Here is a 10,795-nt window from a genome sequence, read left to right as displayed (position 1 = left end):
GTACAGTATATTTAATAATTTAATTCCTAAAACTCTGATAAACAAATAATTCCAACGTGGATTTTTGGCAGCCGGGTAGCCGAGCGATTAAGATGGCAACCTATCGCTCTGGGAGCCCGGGATCGAATCTGAAGATTGGTGCATCCGGATATATCGGGCCCCGACTCTCGCTGTCCCGTTGGCCCATAGTGGTCGTGGCCGAACTCGTATTGGTGTGAAGCTTCGGAAGTGGGCCTACTATTTGTGCAAATAAGAAAATTTTTTTTTGTTTTGTAATTTTTGTATAGAAGCAAATTATAATAATTGTTGTTATTATAAATTAACGTTGTAAAAAGAAACCGTCAGACAAGAAAAAAAATAGTTAAACGAAAAGTGAATATTACATGTCCATAAAAGGACATGACTGTAGAAATTTCTGAGAAAGTTATTCTTCTCAGGTTGAAACAATAGATAAATTTGAGTACTTAGATCGAACATCTTCGGTAGGAATCGAATTGTCAGTCGATGTTGACTCATCCGACGACCGGGGTTCCGATCTCGTTACAATGCGTAACGAGGGGGGGCCAATTAGAGAGCGGAGTCAAATCGACATCGACCTATCGGAATGTTCGATCTGGGACTCAAAAGAAAGTTATAAAAACCCTGAGAAAAAGGGATGTGACGTTCTCGGTTATTAGTTCTCTCGGCTATTAGTTCTCTCGGTTCTTGGCTCTTAGAGCTTTGTCTCGCGATTTTACGACGGGATTTTTTGTTGTGATCTTCGGCAGTTGGATTACATCTCTTTTGGAAGGTCACCCACTCCCTTGGATTTGTCACCTGTAATCGGAATCGTCCCTACGTCCGGAACTTTCCCTCGAGAAGCTGAACAGTGCGCCCCGAGACCATCATACTCCTGCGAAACATCGGAGGACTTTTCTTGTGGACTTTCGATTCCGAGAGGAGGCCCAGAAGACTCGAACGCCGCCGCTGATAAAAGTGTATCGTAGTTGTAAGCACCTTTTGTTATATAAACGGGTTACGAATGAAAACCTGTCTCTTGAGAGTTTCTTTCACTCCCACACGTGGATCTTGACCGCGCGACATTCTGACTAACGCAGTCGTTCGGCAAACCTCACATTGGAATTGCTAAAAAGGCCCTCTTAGTGCTCACTGGGTGGAAAGAGCTTTAAAAAACTCTAATACTCTAATCAATACAAGTAAAAATTTTAAACCCTTTGAATATTTCAAAAATGATAAATTTAAAATGCTTTAGTCGATCGAAAGATATATTCCATTATTCGAAAATCGCTCTCCAGTACGTAATTCTTTTTATTTAAATCGATCGTTAAACTATAAAATTCCATAAAATGTTCAAATTTTCCAAGTTTCGATATTGTAAATTTATGATCGATACGAAGCCGATTATAAAAAACTGTCCAAGTAATAGAAATATCGGCCCAAAGAATTTCTCTATCTTCCAGAAGAATTTCCGTAAGTAGGCTGTCTTAGAATTACCAAGTTAACATATATAAGAATGATTTATTTTTGTAGTCCGTGAATATTACTGGATGAATGCACTGACTAAAAGTATTAATAATAAATACGAGTCACTTAAGCAGCCCGAAGATAAAATTCAATGCATGTACGTGTGGATTGATGGAAGCGGAGAGCATCTAAGAGCTAAAACCAAGACTTTAAGTTTCGTACCTAAAACGGTTAAAGGTACCGATTAGGCTATTTTGTTCCTTGTATTTACGTAATATATTACTATAGAACTAAATGTCGAACGAACGGATGGGAGTAATTTATAATTTAAATTTTAGAATATTCTAGGATTAATTTATTATTATATTTAACGAGAGACGAAGGTCTGGGCACGGGTGTATAAATAACTGGATGGGCAAAAGCTAGTAAACCACCGAAGCTAATACAATATGCGCGCAGTCTAGTGGTCTCCGTATTGTGCCAAGTGGATCTTAGAGATAGTGGAAAAATTTAAATAATGGGGAAATGATGGAATGTAAAGTGTGGCAGCGAATGCTGACAATAAGTGTCATAAAACACGAAAAAAATTTGTATGCGATATAACGGGTGGTATTCACATATATCTGTATCTACGTCTAAACTAATCTAACTTACATATGGCCGGATGGCCGAGCGCCGAAGGTGGCATTTTGCCGCCGTGGGGGACCCGCAACCGAATCCGGACGAGTCAAAAAACCCCAGGAATTTTCCACCCCTGCCTCTCTAGTTATTTATAACTCCGACCCGAAGACTGCCTCTTGCCAAATTGTTTAGTAGTTATTTACTCTTATAGTCTCTATAAAAATCTGGCTGTTCTTCCGATATTTGTAATAACTGTCGGACTTTATTATAATTATAATATACTGTATATTATTGTAGAACTACCAATTTGGTCTTTCGATGGTTCGAGTACAAATCAAGCTAAAGGAATCAACTCCGATGTATATTTACATCCCGTCGCTTTATACAAAGATCCATTTCGGCGTAATAACAACAGATTGGCGCTATGCGAAACGTACAATTACGACCAAACGCCTACTAGTACGAATGAAATTTCGATTTATCTTTACGTATGTTTCGCGTAACACGGCTCTTAATTGTAATCAAATTTTCACAGAAACAAACAACAGAAAATCTTGTAATGAAGTAATACAAAAAATAGCGAATGAGGAACCGTGGTTCGGAATGGAGCAGGAATTCACCTTACTCGGTGTCGATAAACATCCACTCGGTTGGCCTAAAAATGGTTACCCCGAACCCCAAGGTGGCGTCGTAGATTTAATGTATATTAAGGTTTAAATGCGTTTGTATTGATCGTATTATTTTAAAAGGACCTTACTATTGCGGCGTTGGAGCAAATAGGATTTTTGGGAGGAACATCGTAGAATCTCATTATAGGGCATGCTTATATGCGGGTATAAATCTGACTGGTACAAATGCCGAAGTTATGCCCGCTCAGGTTTGTGAAGATCCTCAATTAATGTTTCTGTTTTAAATAAAATAATAATAATTTTTTAACATTTTATTCTTTCAGTGGGAATTTCAAATAGGACCTAACGAAGGAATAAAGATTGCCGACGATTTATGGATGGCCAGATTTATTTTGCACAGAATTGCGGAAGAATACAATGTGATCGTCTCTCTGGATCCGAAACCTGTTATCGGCGAGTGGAACGGAGCCGGAAATCATACTAATTTTAGCACCAAAGCAATGAGAGAAGAAAATGGCATCAGGTATATAATTCGGCGTGGCGTGTTGAAATCGCAGAATCGGGATTTGATCGATTGGTGATTCGGTGCAGTCATCGACGATGGACAAATCAATGGTTACTACATCGTGGACTCGGCCGGGTCCGCAATGTGGCAGCTTTGGTCGAAATATAAATTGACTAGAATTATTATCTTACAATGTAGCCATCACCCACCTAGTTTTGCTTCCCGATTGCTAGTTTTGAACTTATCCGGATTCTCTTTTCCTGGAATAATCTGTAACTTCGGATCTCTCGGTACTCCATTCCACAATTTGCTACTATAATTAGTTTAACTATGCTCTAGGTTTGATTTGGTTTGGTGGTATAGGCAACGCAACACGTGGGGTACCGAGAGGATGCTTTCTGGGAAGACTTTCTAAAAGAAATTGGTCCCTATTTATGTGTTTAAACGTATGAATTAGACACGTTCTTTCGGGCGTGACAAATTCATATTTGCTTTTTTCTTCTCTTTTTTAATGAAAAAGTGTGTATTTTATTTATTTATTAACTAATAATAATACTTTATGTTATAAATAATTTATGTCAATTCTCTCCACTTCAGAATTATAGAAGAAGCTATTGAAAAATTACGGAAGAAGCACAAAGAGCATATCGAAGTATACGATCCCAAAGAAGGCAAAGATAACGAACGTAGATTAACAGGAAAGCACGAAACGTGCAGTATTAAAGAATTTAAATGGGGCGTTGCCGATAGAGGAGCTAGTATTAGGATAACACGAGCTGTGGCAGAGAGCAAGAAAGGATATCTAGAAGATCGAAGACCTGCCTCTAATTGCGATCCTTATTCCGTAGTCGAAATTATTATTAGAACAATCTGCTTAAATGAATAAATTCTATGCAATATTTGATTAATTGTGTATATTATTAACGTCGAATAGACATCGTAGATGGGTGGCCAAAGCGATCGAGGATCCAATCTTCCAATTTCGGGGATCCGCGATCGAGTTCGGGTCGACTCAAAAGATTTTATAGGTAGATTGACCGAGGGAGGGGGATATATCTTTCCCGTCTCTCGTTACCCGTTCACACATCTCGATGGTGGCAGCGGCTAAGGTGTGTGAACGGGATTCCGGGTCCCCAGAGCGATAGAAAAACCCCACGAATTTTTTGGGGACGGTTTGTCTCAAAATATCGGGCTCCGTCCCTCACCACCCAAACGCCCCATTGTGGGGCTGACCGAACCCGTAACGGGCTCGTTGAAAAAAGAGGCCCTTTTAGTGTCCACGGGTGGAAAGTTAAAACAAACTCAAACACGCCCATTATCGACCTGGTTTGCACCGATAACACGTCGGAAAAATGCCTTCTTAGTGCCTATAGAAGGAGGAAAGTTAAAACTAGATTATTAATGAAATTTTTATTTTATTGTAATCAGAATAACAACGTTAAAACCAAAAGTTTAATTTTTGTTGAAGTAAAACCAGCATTTTAGACGAAAACACAGTCTATAGATACAGCCTGTAAATACTAAAAATTGATTTTAGAAACAATCGAATATTACGATTTCTTTTTTCTAAAAATTTTGTGTTTAATTTTATTTAGTCTGATAGTGGATTGTATGCGGAGTAAATTTATCGAGACAAAGGCAAAAATTTAGTACGCTACTTCGGACAGGCGTAAAACAATTCTGTAAAAAAAATCAAAATACTGTAGTATTAAAACTTAATACTATTGCCTTTTGACGCTTCGAGCGAGAAACATTTTCATAATTATAAGATACTAGCTCGATACAGAGATCTCGGCAATGCACGAGATGCTGTCGATCCGATCCTCGTTCCGAAAGTGTAAAACTTAAAGGACACGTACTGTACAGTGTATTCGACGATCGACGTAATTAATCTTCTGCCATATTATTTTTCAAAGATGTCAAATTTGCGACGTGTCCCGGATAAACTACACTTTTAAAATGTTTCCGCAACCAAAAATTACCGATTCGAATTAAAATCCAAAGCGCCAAAATTGTCGTAGGGATAAGTTTTAGTGCTAATTTTTTACGGAAATGTCACCATCCCGAATTGTTATCTCTTTGACCGGCGTTAAATAGGGATACTTTAATTACCATTACCCGGTAATGATCGTAAATGTTTTTTCTGTAGATCGAGGATGTTGTGTAGGAAAGATTCTTTTACAGGCTCTATGGAGTGGTAGTATTGATAACAATTATAAAAGTATCATATTTAGTTACATTTTTATAAATTTATCGCATAATGAGCGCAAATATACTAATAATTTTATTTAATATGTGTGAAAATATAATATTTTATTTCATTTATACTACGAAAAAAATTTCAAAAACAGTCAAAAATTCAGCGAATAAAATGATCTTTGTCTCGTCGACGAGATGGCCGCGTGATACAAACTGCGAGGATTTGGACACTCTTAATCTATTATGAGCAGTATAGGTAAAGGCATCTTCTTCTCTCGCCTATTCTTAACCCCCCAGCGAGTTAAATCCACTGGTAAGAAGTATAACTATGGTTGGTTACATCATTTACAATGCGCTGGTTCTTCGCAGAAGCAAAAATTAATCAATCAATCAATCAATTATCCTCGCATCTAAAAACATACAGGAAAAATTCTGTTTTTATTTTGTATTTTAGCCACTATTCTAAAATTGCACTATAGTGTCCGTTATACAAAATATCTTATACATTTAGCTCAACAAACTTTATGCATACCTCTATGCGGTGGTGATATTCGAAATAGTTAACAAAAGGTTCGCTAGCAGAAAATTTTTCCCTGACAATCACCGACAAACGAAATGGAAGTTTTGGCTAGAAATAAATACAATACCTTTTCTTGCGATATATCTAATAATCAGTGGCGAATTTCGAACGTAAGGGGCCCTGGGCGAAGACCAGGTAACAATAGTATATCAGTGCTATCGACCTTTTTTCTTTTTAGCCTGAGAAATTTTTCACCCCGAATGGCACTGCTGATAATAGACAGATGTCATCGTGTCTCGTAATACAATATCCTTTTTATTTCGCTGTCCGTAGCCCGACACGTGTTCCGCAGCCATCTTGTATTATCTCGCGCGCGTGAGATTGTGGGATCTCTCTTCTGACTGGATCTAGTTTCGAGAACTCTCTCGAATCGATCGCGATTAAACCTCGTTTCGGTCGAGAGAGATCGCACCAAGACATAGTCCCCGACCTCGCTCACAATCTGGCTTGAAATGCTCGGTGCGAACGGGGTATAAGGCTCTAGTTTAGTAGTATTACAGAGTATAATACGTATATTTTAATATATTTTTAAAAGAAACAAACCACTGAGAAATGTTCCGTGTGTTTAACAAGGTTCGGAAAACTGAAAATTTTAACAACTACCTCTATGTAAATCTACGTTACTACAAATGTTTATCACAAGCGTCTTAGATGCCGTTATGTATCGCAAGTTTTTCACCGCTTATATGATTGAACCCAGCTTATTTTTCCCACGTTTAAAATAATAAAACATCCGAATGAATTTTATAGTCCTTCACAGAAACAAAAAAGATTCATTATGGCTTGGATGAATGGTTTGAATGGATACATTTATTAATTTTAATGTAAAAATTAGTTATATATTTAAAAAAAATTCCAATATAAGTTATAATAACTGAAGAAAACACGAGCGATTATTTCAATTATTAAAAGATGACTTTATAAGTTTTTATATTATCATATGTTTTATACTGTACTATATTATATTAATTACACTATATTTAATTATTACACAATTATAACTTCTTTATCTCTTTGCTTTTATTTTTAATTCAAAATTGAATATTTTATAAACAACTATTGCCGAGTTTGCGTCGTAGCCATTGGCGTTTATACTAAACAATAATTATTAATTGGTGTGCCTATTTCTGAAGAACGAATTTTCATAAAAATTAGAAGTAAAACGACGGCGAACACTTGTTATAGTGAATGATTTAGCGTAGTTCTTCGCTATATCGAAGTAAACAAATAAATAATTATTATCGGATATAGATAATAAAAGTAAAAACATTAAACTGATAATTTTACCAATGATTAGCCTATATCACAGGTGAGCAACGCTTGGCTCGAGTGGCATACATGGCGCTCCAACGGCAGGCAACGTGGGGTTCGTCTTAAAAAAAACTCAAACACCTTCACTGAATTGTATATTGTTACTTAACAAAATACAATTTTATTCAGTAGAGAGATACTAAATAAAAGTTTAATAAAGCAACAGACAAGTACAAGCCAGGCAGACAGTTGTGGAGTGATTTCTTTACCATCATTTTATGTATTTTATTGCGTTTCGTAGAGTTTATCGGGTTTCTAAACCATATATATATATATATATGGAACTTTGATTATAAGATTCTATCAATACTTAAAAGACAATAGAGAATAGTACGATCCCAGAATTTTCGGTTGACACGTGAGAAAATTGTGCACGCGCAATTTTGGCTGGCCATTATGATTCCAAATGATACTAAACCGAAAAAAGCAATAAAACAAATAAATTATTGTACATTAATTTTTTAACGTAACGAAATGTAATTAATTTTCTTAATATTTATCATTTAATACATTATAATAAAATGGAAATATATTTATTTTTATAATTTAATTTTATATCTATAATATAAATATTCTAATCTAACTAATGGAAAGAATATTAATCAAAATAAATGCTTTAAGTTTTTCTATAAAATTAAATTCTTATTTTATTATTATTATTATTTTTTTAACTATCATATTTTAATTTACGATTTAGAATATTGTTATTATTTTATTTTCAAAAACGGAAGAGAGATGGCGCCGTTGGCGTGTAGTCTCGTTCCGTTGTCGGATTTTTAGTGCAAGTTAATATGGCGGAAAGTGTAGTTGAGGTTACTCAACAACCCGCTACTCCCGTAGAAAAATCAGAAGTACCAAACGACGCTGCTAGAGGCGGATTCGGTTTCCCTCCTCGTGGACGCGGATTCCCTCCTAGAGGACCTAGGTATATAAATTTTCTTAATTGTCGCTTTTTAATATTATTTATAATACTTAAAAAATTGTCAAGTGTACGGTTTGGTTAAGCCTAAAATTGTTCGCGTGTTATTTTCAGTGCTTTGATGTAACAAAAGCGTCATCTGAAACTTTGCTTTTTTTTTTGTTTTTGCATCGGACATTTTTTTTTCTTTTATGACGATTTTTCTGCAATAACAAAGTCAAAAAATGTTTTTAAAATAACATCGTGTGTGACAATTGCATTGATCTTTTGTTACGTGGTAAGATTTTCGGCAACACTGGAAGATATTGTCGATGTTATTAATTAACCAATAATAGTCATAATAAATAATGTAGAATGGAATGAAAATATCTTAAAATGGCATTCTGCCAGGGTTTTTCTATATAATGTTTTTATTGTTTTCATAATTAAAAGACAGAAATGATATTAACAAATGTTTTTGTTTACAGATTACGAGTACAAAAAGTATATTTAATTAAAAATTATAATAGATGCAATGCAATTTGGCTTTCCTCTGATGTGAGTTGTGGATTGTGCCAGTAGTAACGAATGCCAAATGGATCTAAGATTGAAATATTAATTGCGTTATAATTAAAATAGCATTTAATGCGCGTACGGCTGGATTAATATGTGCTTATTCTAATTGCAGGTAACGTTAAGTCGTTTAACGTAACCGAAATTGCCGGGTTTGGATGTTAAAATACGTTATAAAAATTTAATTTGTCGTCGTCGTCGAGACGCCTCTTGCACTTTTTCGCAGTTAATTTTAATTAAAACCGACGTTTTTGGCCCGATCGATTAGCCTTCGTCGGGTTTGTTTACGTATTTTATTATATAAACGTCCCTACGAACCCGACGTGACGCGGTAACTTGCCGACGACTGCCGTAAGTCGTCCGGCTACGGTTTGGCCGATTCTTTTCTTTCGGTTTAATCTTGATTATTTAGTTATTAATTTTAATACGAGATTGCGTCTAACGCCTCTCTCTAGTGCCAAATTCGTTTGTAATTTAGACTTATTTATTCCAAATTATTATAGCTTGACTATTTATGGCGGTTGTTGGTGAGTTATTGTATTTTATTTTATTTCAAAAATAGAATCTCTATTTTAAAACCTGATGGTGTATCAATTTGGGCTGAAAACATTTGTTTTAATTAAAATTAACTGCTAGAAAAGTGTGTAAGGTGTTTACTGTCTTGATATAATGTGGTAGTTCCAGCTTCGACTATTCTGGGTTGTTATTGTCTTTGGGTAAATAGGTCTTTTAAGCTCTTTTTGTGCTGTTGACGTGTGGCATAACAATAGCTGATGATTTTGTCTTGCTGTTACCAGTTTAGGTGGATCCCAAAGTGATTACAATAAGCAGTCTATTATGTTTTACTATGCATATTAGCAATGCATAGTAAAAGTATTTGAATTATTAGATTTTTGTTGTGGCATTTATATAGAAAGTTTAAATATTACATCCTTTCCTCAACTTTGATCAAGTATAATTTTTATTTCTGTATTTTTGTGTAATATAGCAAGATTCCAAACAATAAATTTAAATATTGATCATTATAAAAATATATATTTATACTTCAGCCATTGCAAAGAAATGTACAAATAATAATCAAATCACATTGAATATTTATGCTGATTATTAAAACTAAGTTTTTGCTTGCATCATTATTCATTATTTATAGACATTGTCTTAGAAATCATTTTGGTTCCATTTGGTCTTTCACATTAGGAAAATGTTGACTAATGGATTCTCTATTATGAGAATGAAATAAATTCCATTTTATGAAACAATTAGCCAAAAAGTAATCAATAAACCAGAAAAATGAAATTTATTTAATTCTGTTATAAACTTTTTATTTTAAGCTAGTACATAAAATGTAATATCATAATACTGTATTTATGCAGAGGACTATGATAAAGTTTTTTGCATAAAATAACGTAAAATGAAAAATAATAAAATAAAAGTATATAGTATACAGTAGAGAAAATGAATGCCAAATGATTATCTTTTCTATTTGAACTAATTTTAAACTTATATAAACCTTTAGCCTGTTTATCTATATAATCTGATTTTAAGAAATAGCTGAAATTTTTCTTTTAGATTTTATTATGAAATTGGGTTTTAAAACTCATAATTGTTTCACATTTAGATTAATATAAATGATATAACAAGTTGAGATATGTTTTTATGCCATATTCTTCTTTATGGGCATAATCTGTTTCTGAAAATTACTTGTGAAGATAAATTTGAGAATAATTACAAATTATTCCCGAGTCCTCAAAAGTTGTCATTTTTTTCACTAAAATCTGCTAAATTGTTAATCATTCAAAAAAGTTTGTTTTGAAAATGTGTCATTAAATACAAATACATTATCTATCAGTATAATTTGTTTTTTTACTTGTTGGTTTGCTTTTAGATAGATGTTTTATTATTGTTATTGTTAAGGAAAAATACTGTATTAAAGAATAAAAACAATAAAATAGAAACAAACAATTTAACAAAAACTCAAATAAGTGATTTGGACAAAATAAAATCTGTTCAATGTT

At 34.2% G+C, this 10,795-nt stretch overlaps 2 protein-coding genes across 4 annotated transcripts in view; both read left to right on the top strand.

Annotated features, from left to right (window-relative positions):
• The first annotated feature begins 1,540 nt into the window (after window positions 1–1,540).
• On the top strand, window positions 1,541–4,123 carry LOC136974402 (glutamine synthetase-like). The gene is made up of 6 exons (XM_067269266.1): window positions 1,541–1,701; window positions 2,383–2,544; window positions 2,621–2,767; window positions 2,835–2,962; window positions 3,038–3,237; window positions 3,817–4,123. Exons 1-6 carry the CDS (start codon window positions 1,548–1,550, stop codon window positions 4,103–4,105), a joined length of 1,080 nt encoding a protein of 359 aa, XP_067125367.1. The 5' UTR covers window positions 1,541–1,547; the 3' UTR covers window positions 4,106–4,123.
• Window positions 4,124–8,074: 3,951 nt separating this feature from the next.
• Window positions 8,075–10,795, top strand: part of LOC136974407 (transcription elongation regulator 1-like) — a 157,231-nt gene continuing 154,510 nt past the window's right edge. For all 3 annotated transcript variants that reach the window (XM_067269277.1, XM_067269276.1, XM_067269275.1), the window contains exon 1: window positions 8,075–8,234. In XM_067269277.1, coding sequence (XP_067125378.1) covers window positions 8,101–8,234 — 134 coding nt within the window. In that variant the 5' untranslated portion in view covers window positions 8,075–8,100. The remainder of the gene's footprint in view (window positions 8,235–10,795) is intronic.

Source organism: Centruroides vittatus, unplaced genomic scaffold, assembly GCF_030686945.1.
Source record: "Centruroides vittatus isolate TY-2023 unplaced genomic scaffold, ASM3068694v2 contig_349, whole genome shotgun sequence".
NCBI lineage: Eukaryota > Metazoa > Arthropoda > Arachnida > Scorpiones > Buthidae > Centruroides > Centruroides vittatus.
The sequence above is the reverse complement of the archived record's forward strand: the minus strand, read 5'-3'. Positions and strand labels throughout refer to the sequence as shown.

Coding starts and splice junctions, on each gene's coding strand:
- LOC136974402 (XM_067269266.1), top strand. CDS start 1,548: ATGAATGCACTGACTAAAAGTATTAATAATAAATACGAGTCACTTAAG. Junction 1,702..2,382: donor CGTACCTAAAACGGTTAAAG/GTACCGATTAGG, acceptor ATATTATTGTAG/AACTACCAATTTGGTCTTTC. Junction 2,768..2,834: donor TGGTTACCCCGAACCCCAAG/GTGGCGTCGTAG, acceptor TTATTTTAAAAG/GACCTTACTATTGCGGCGTT.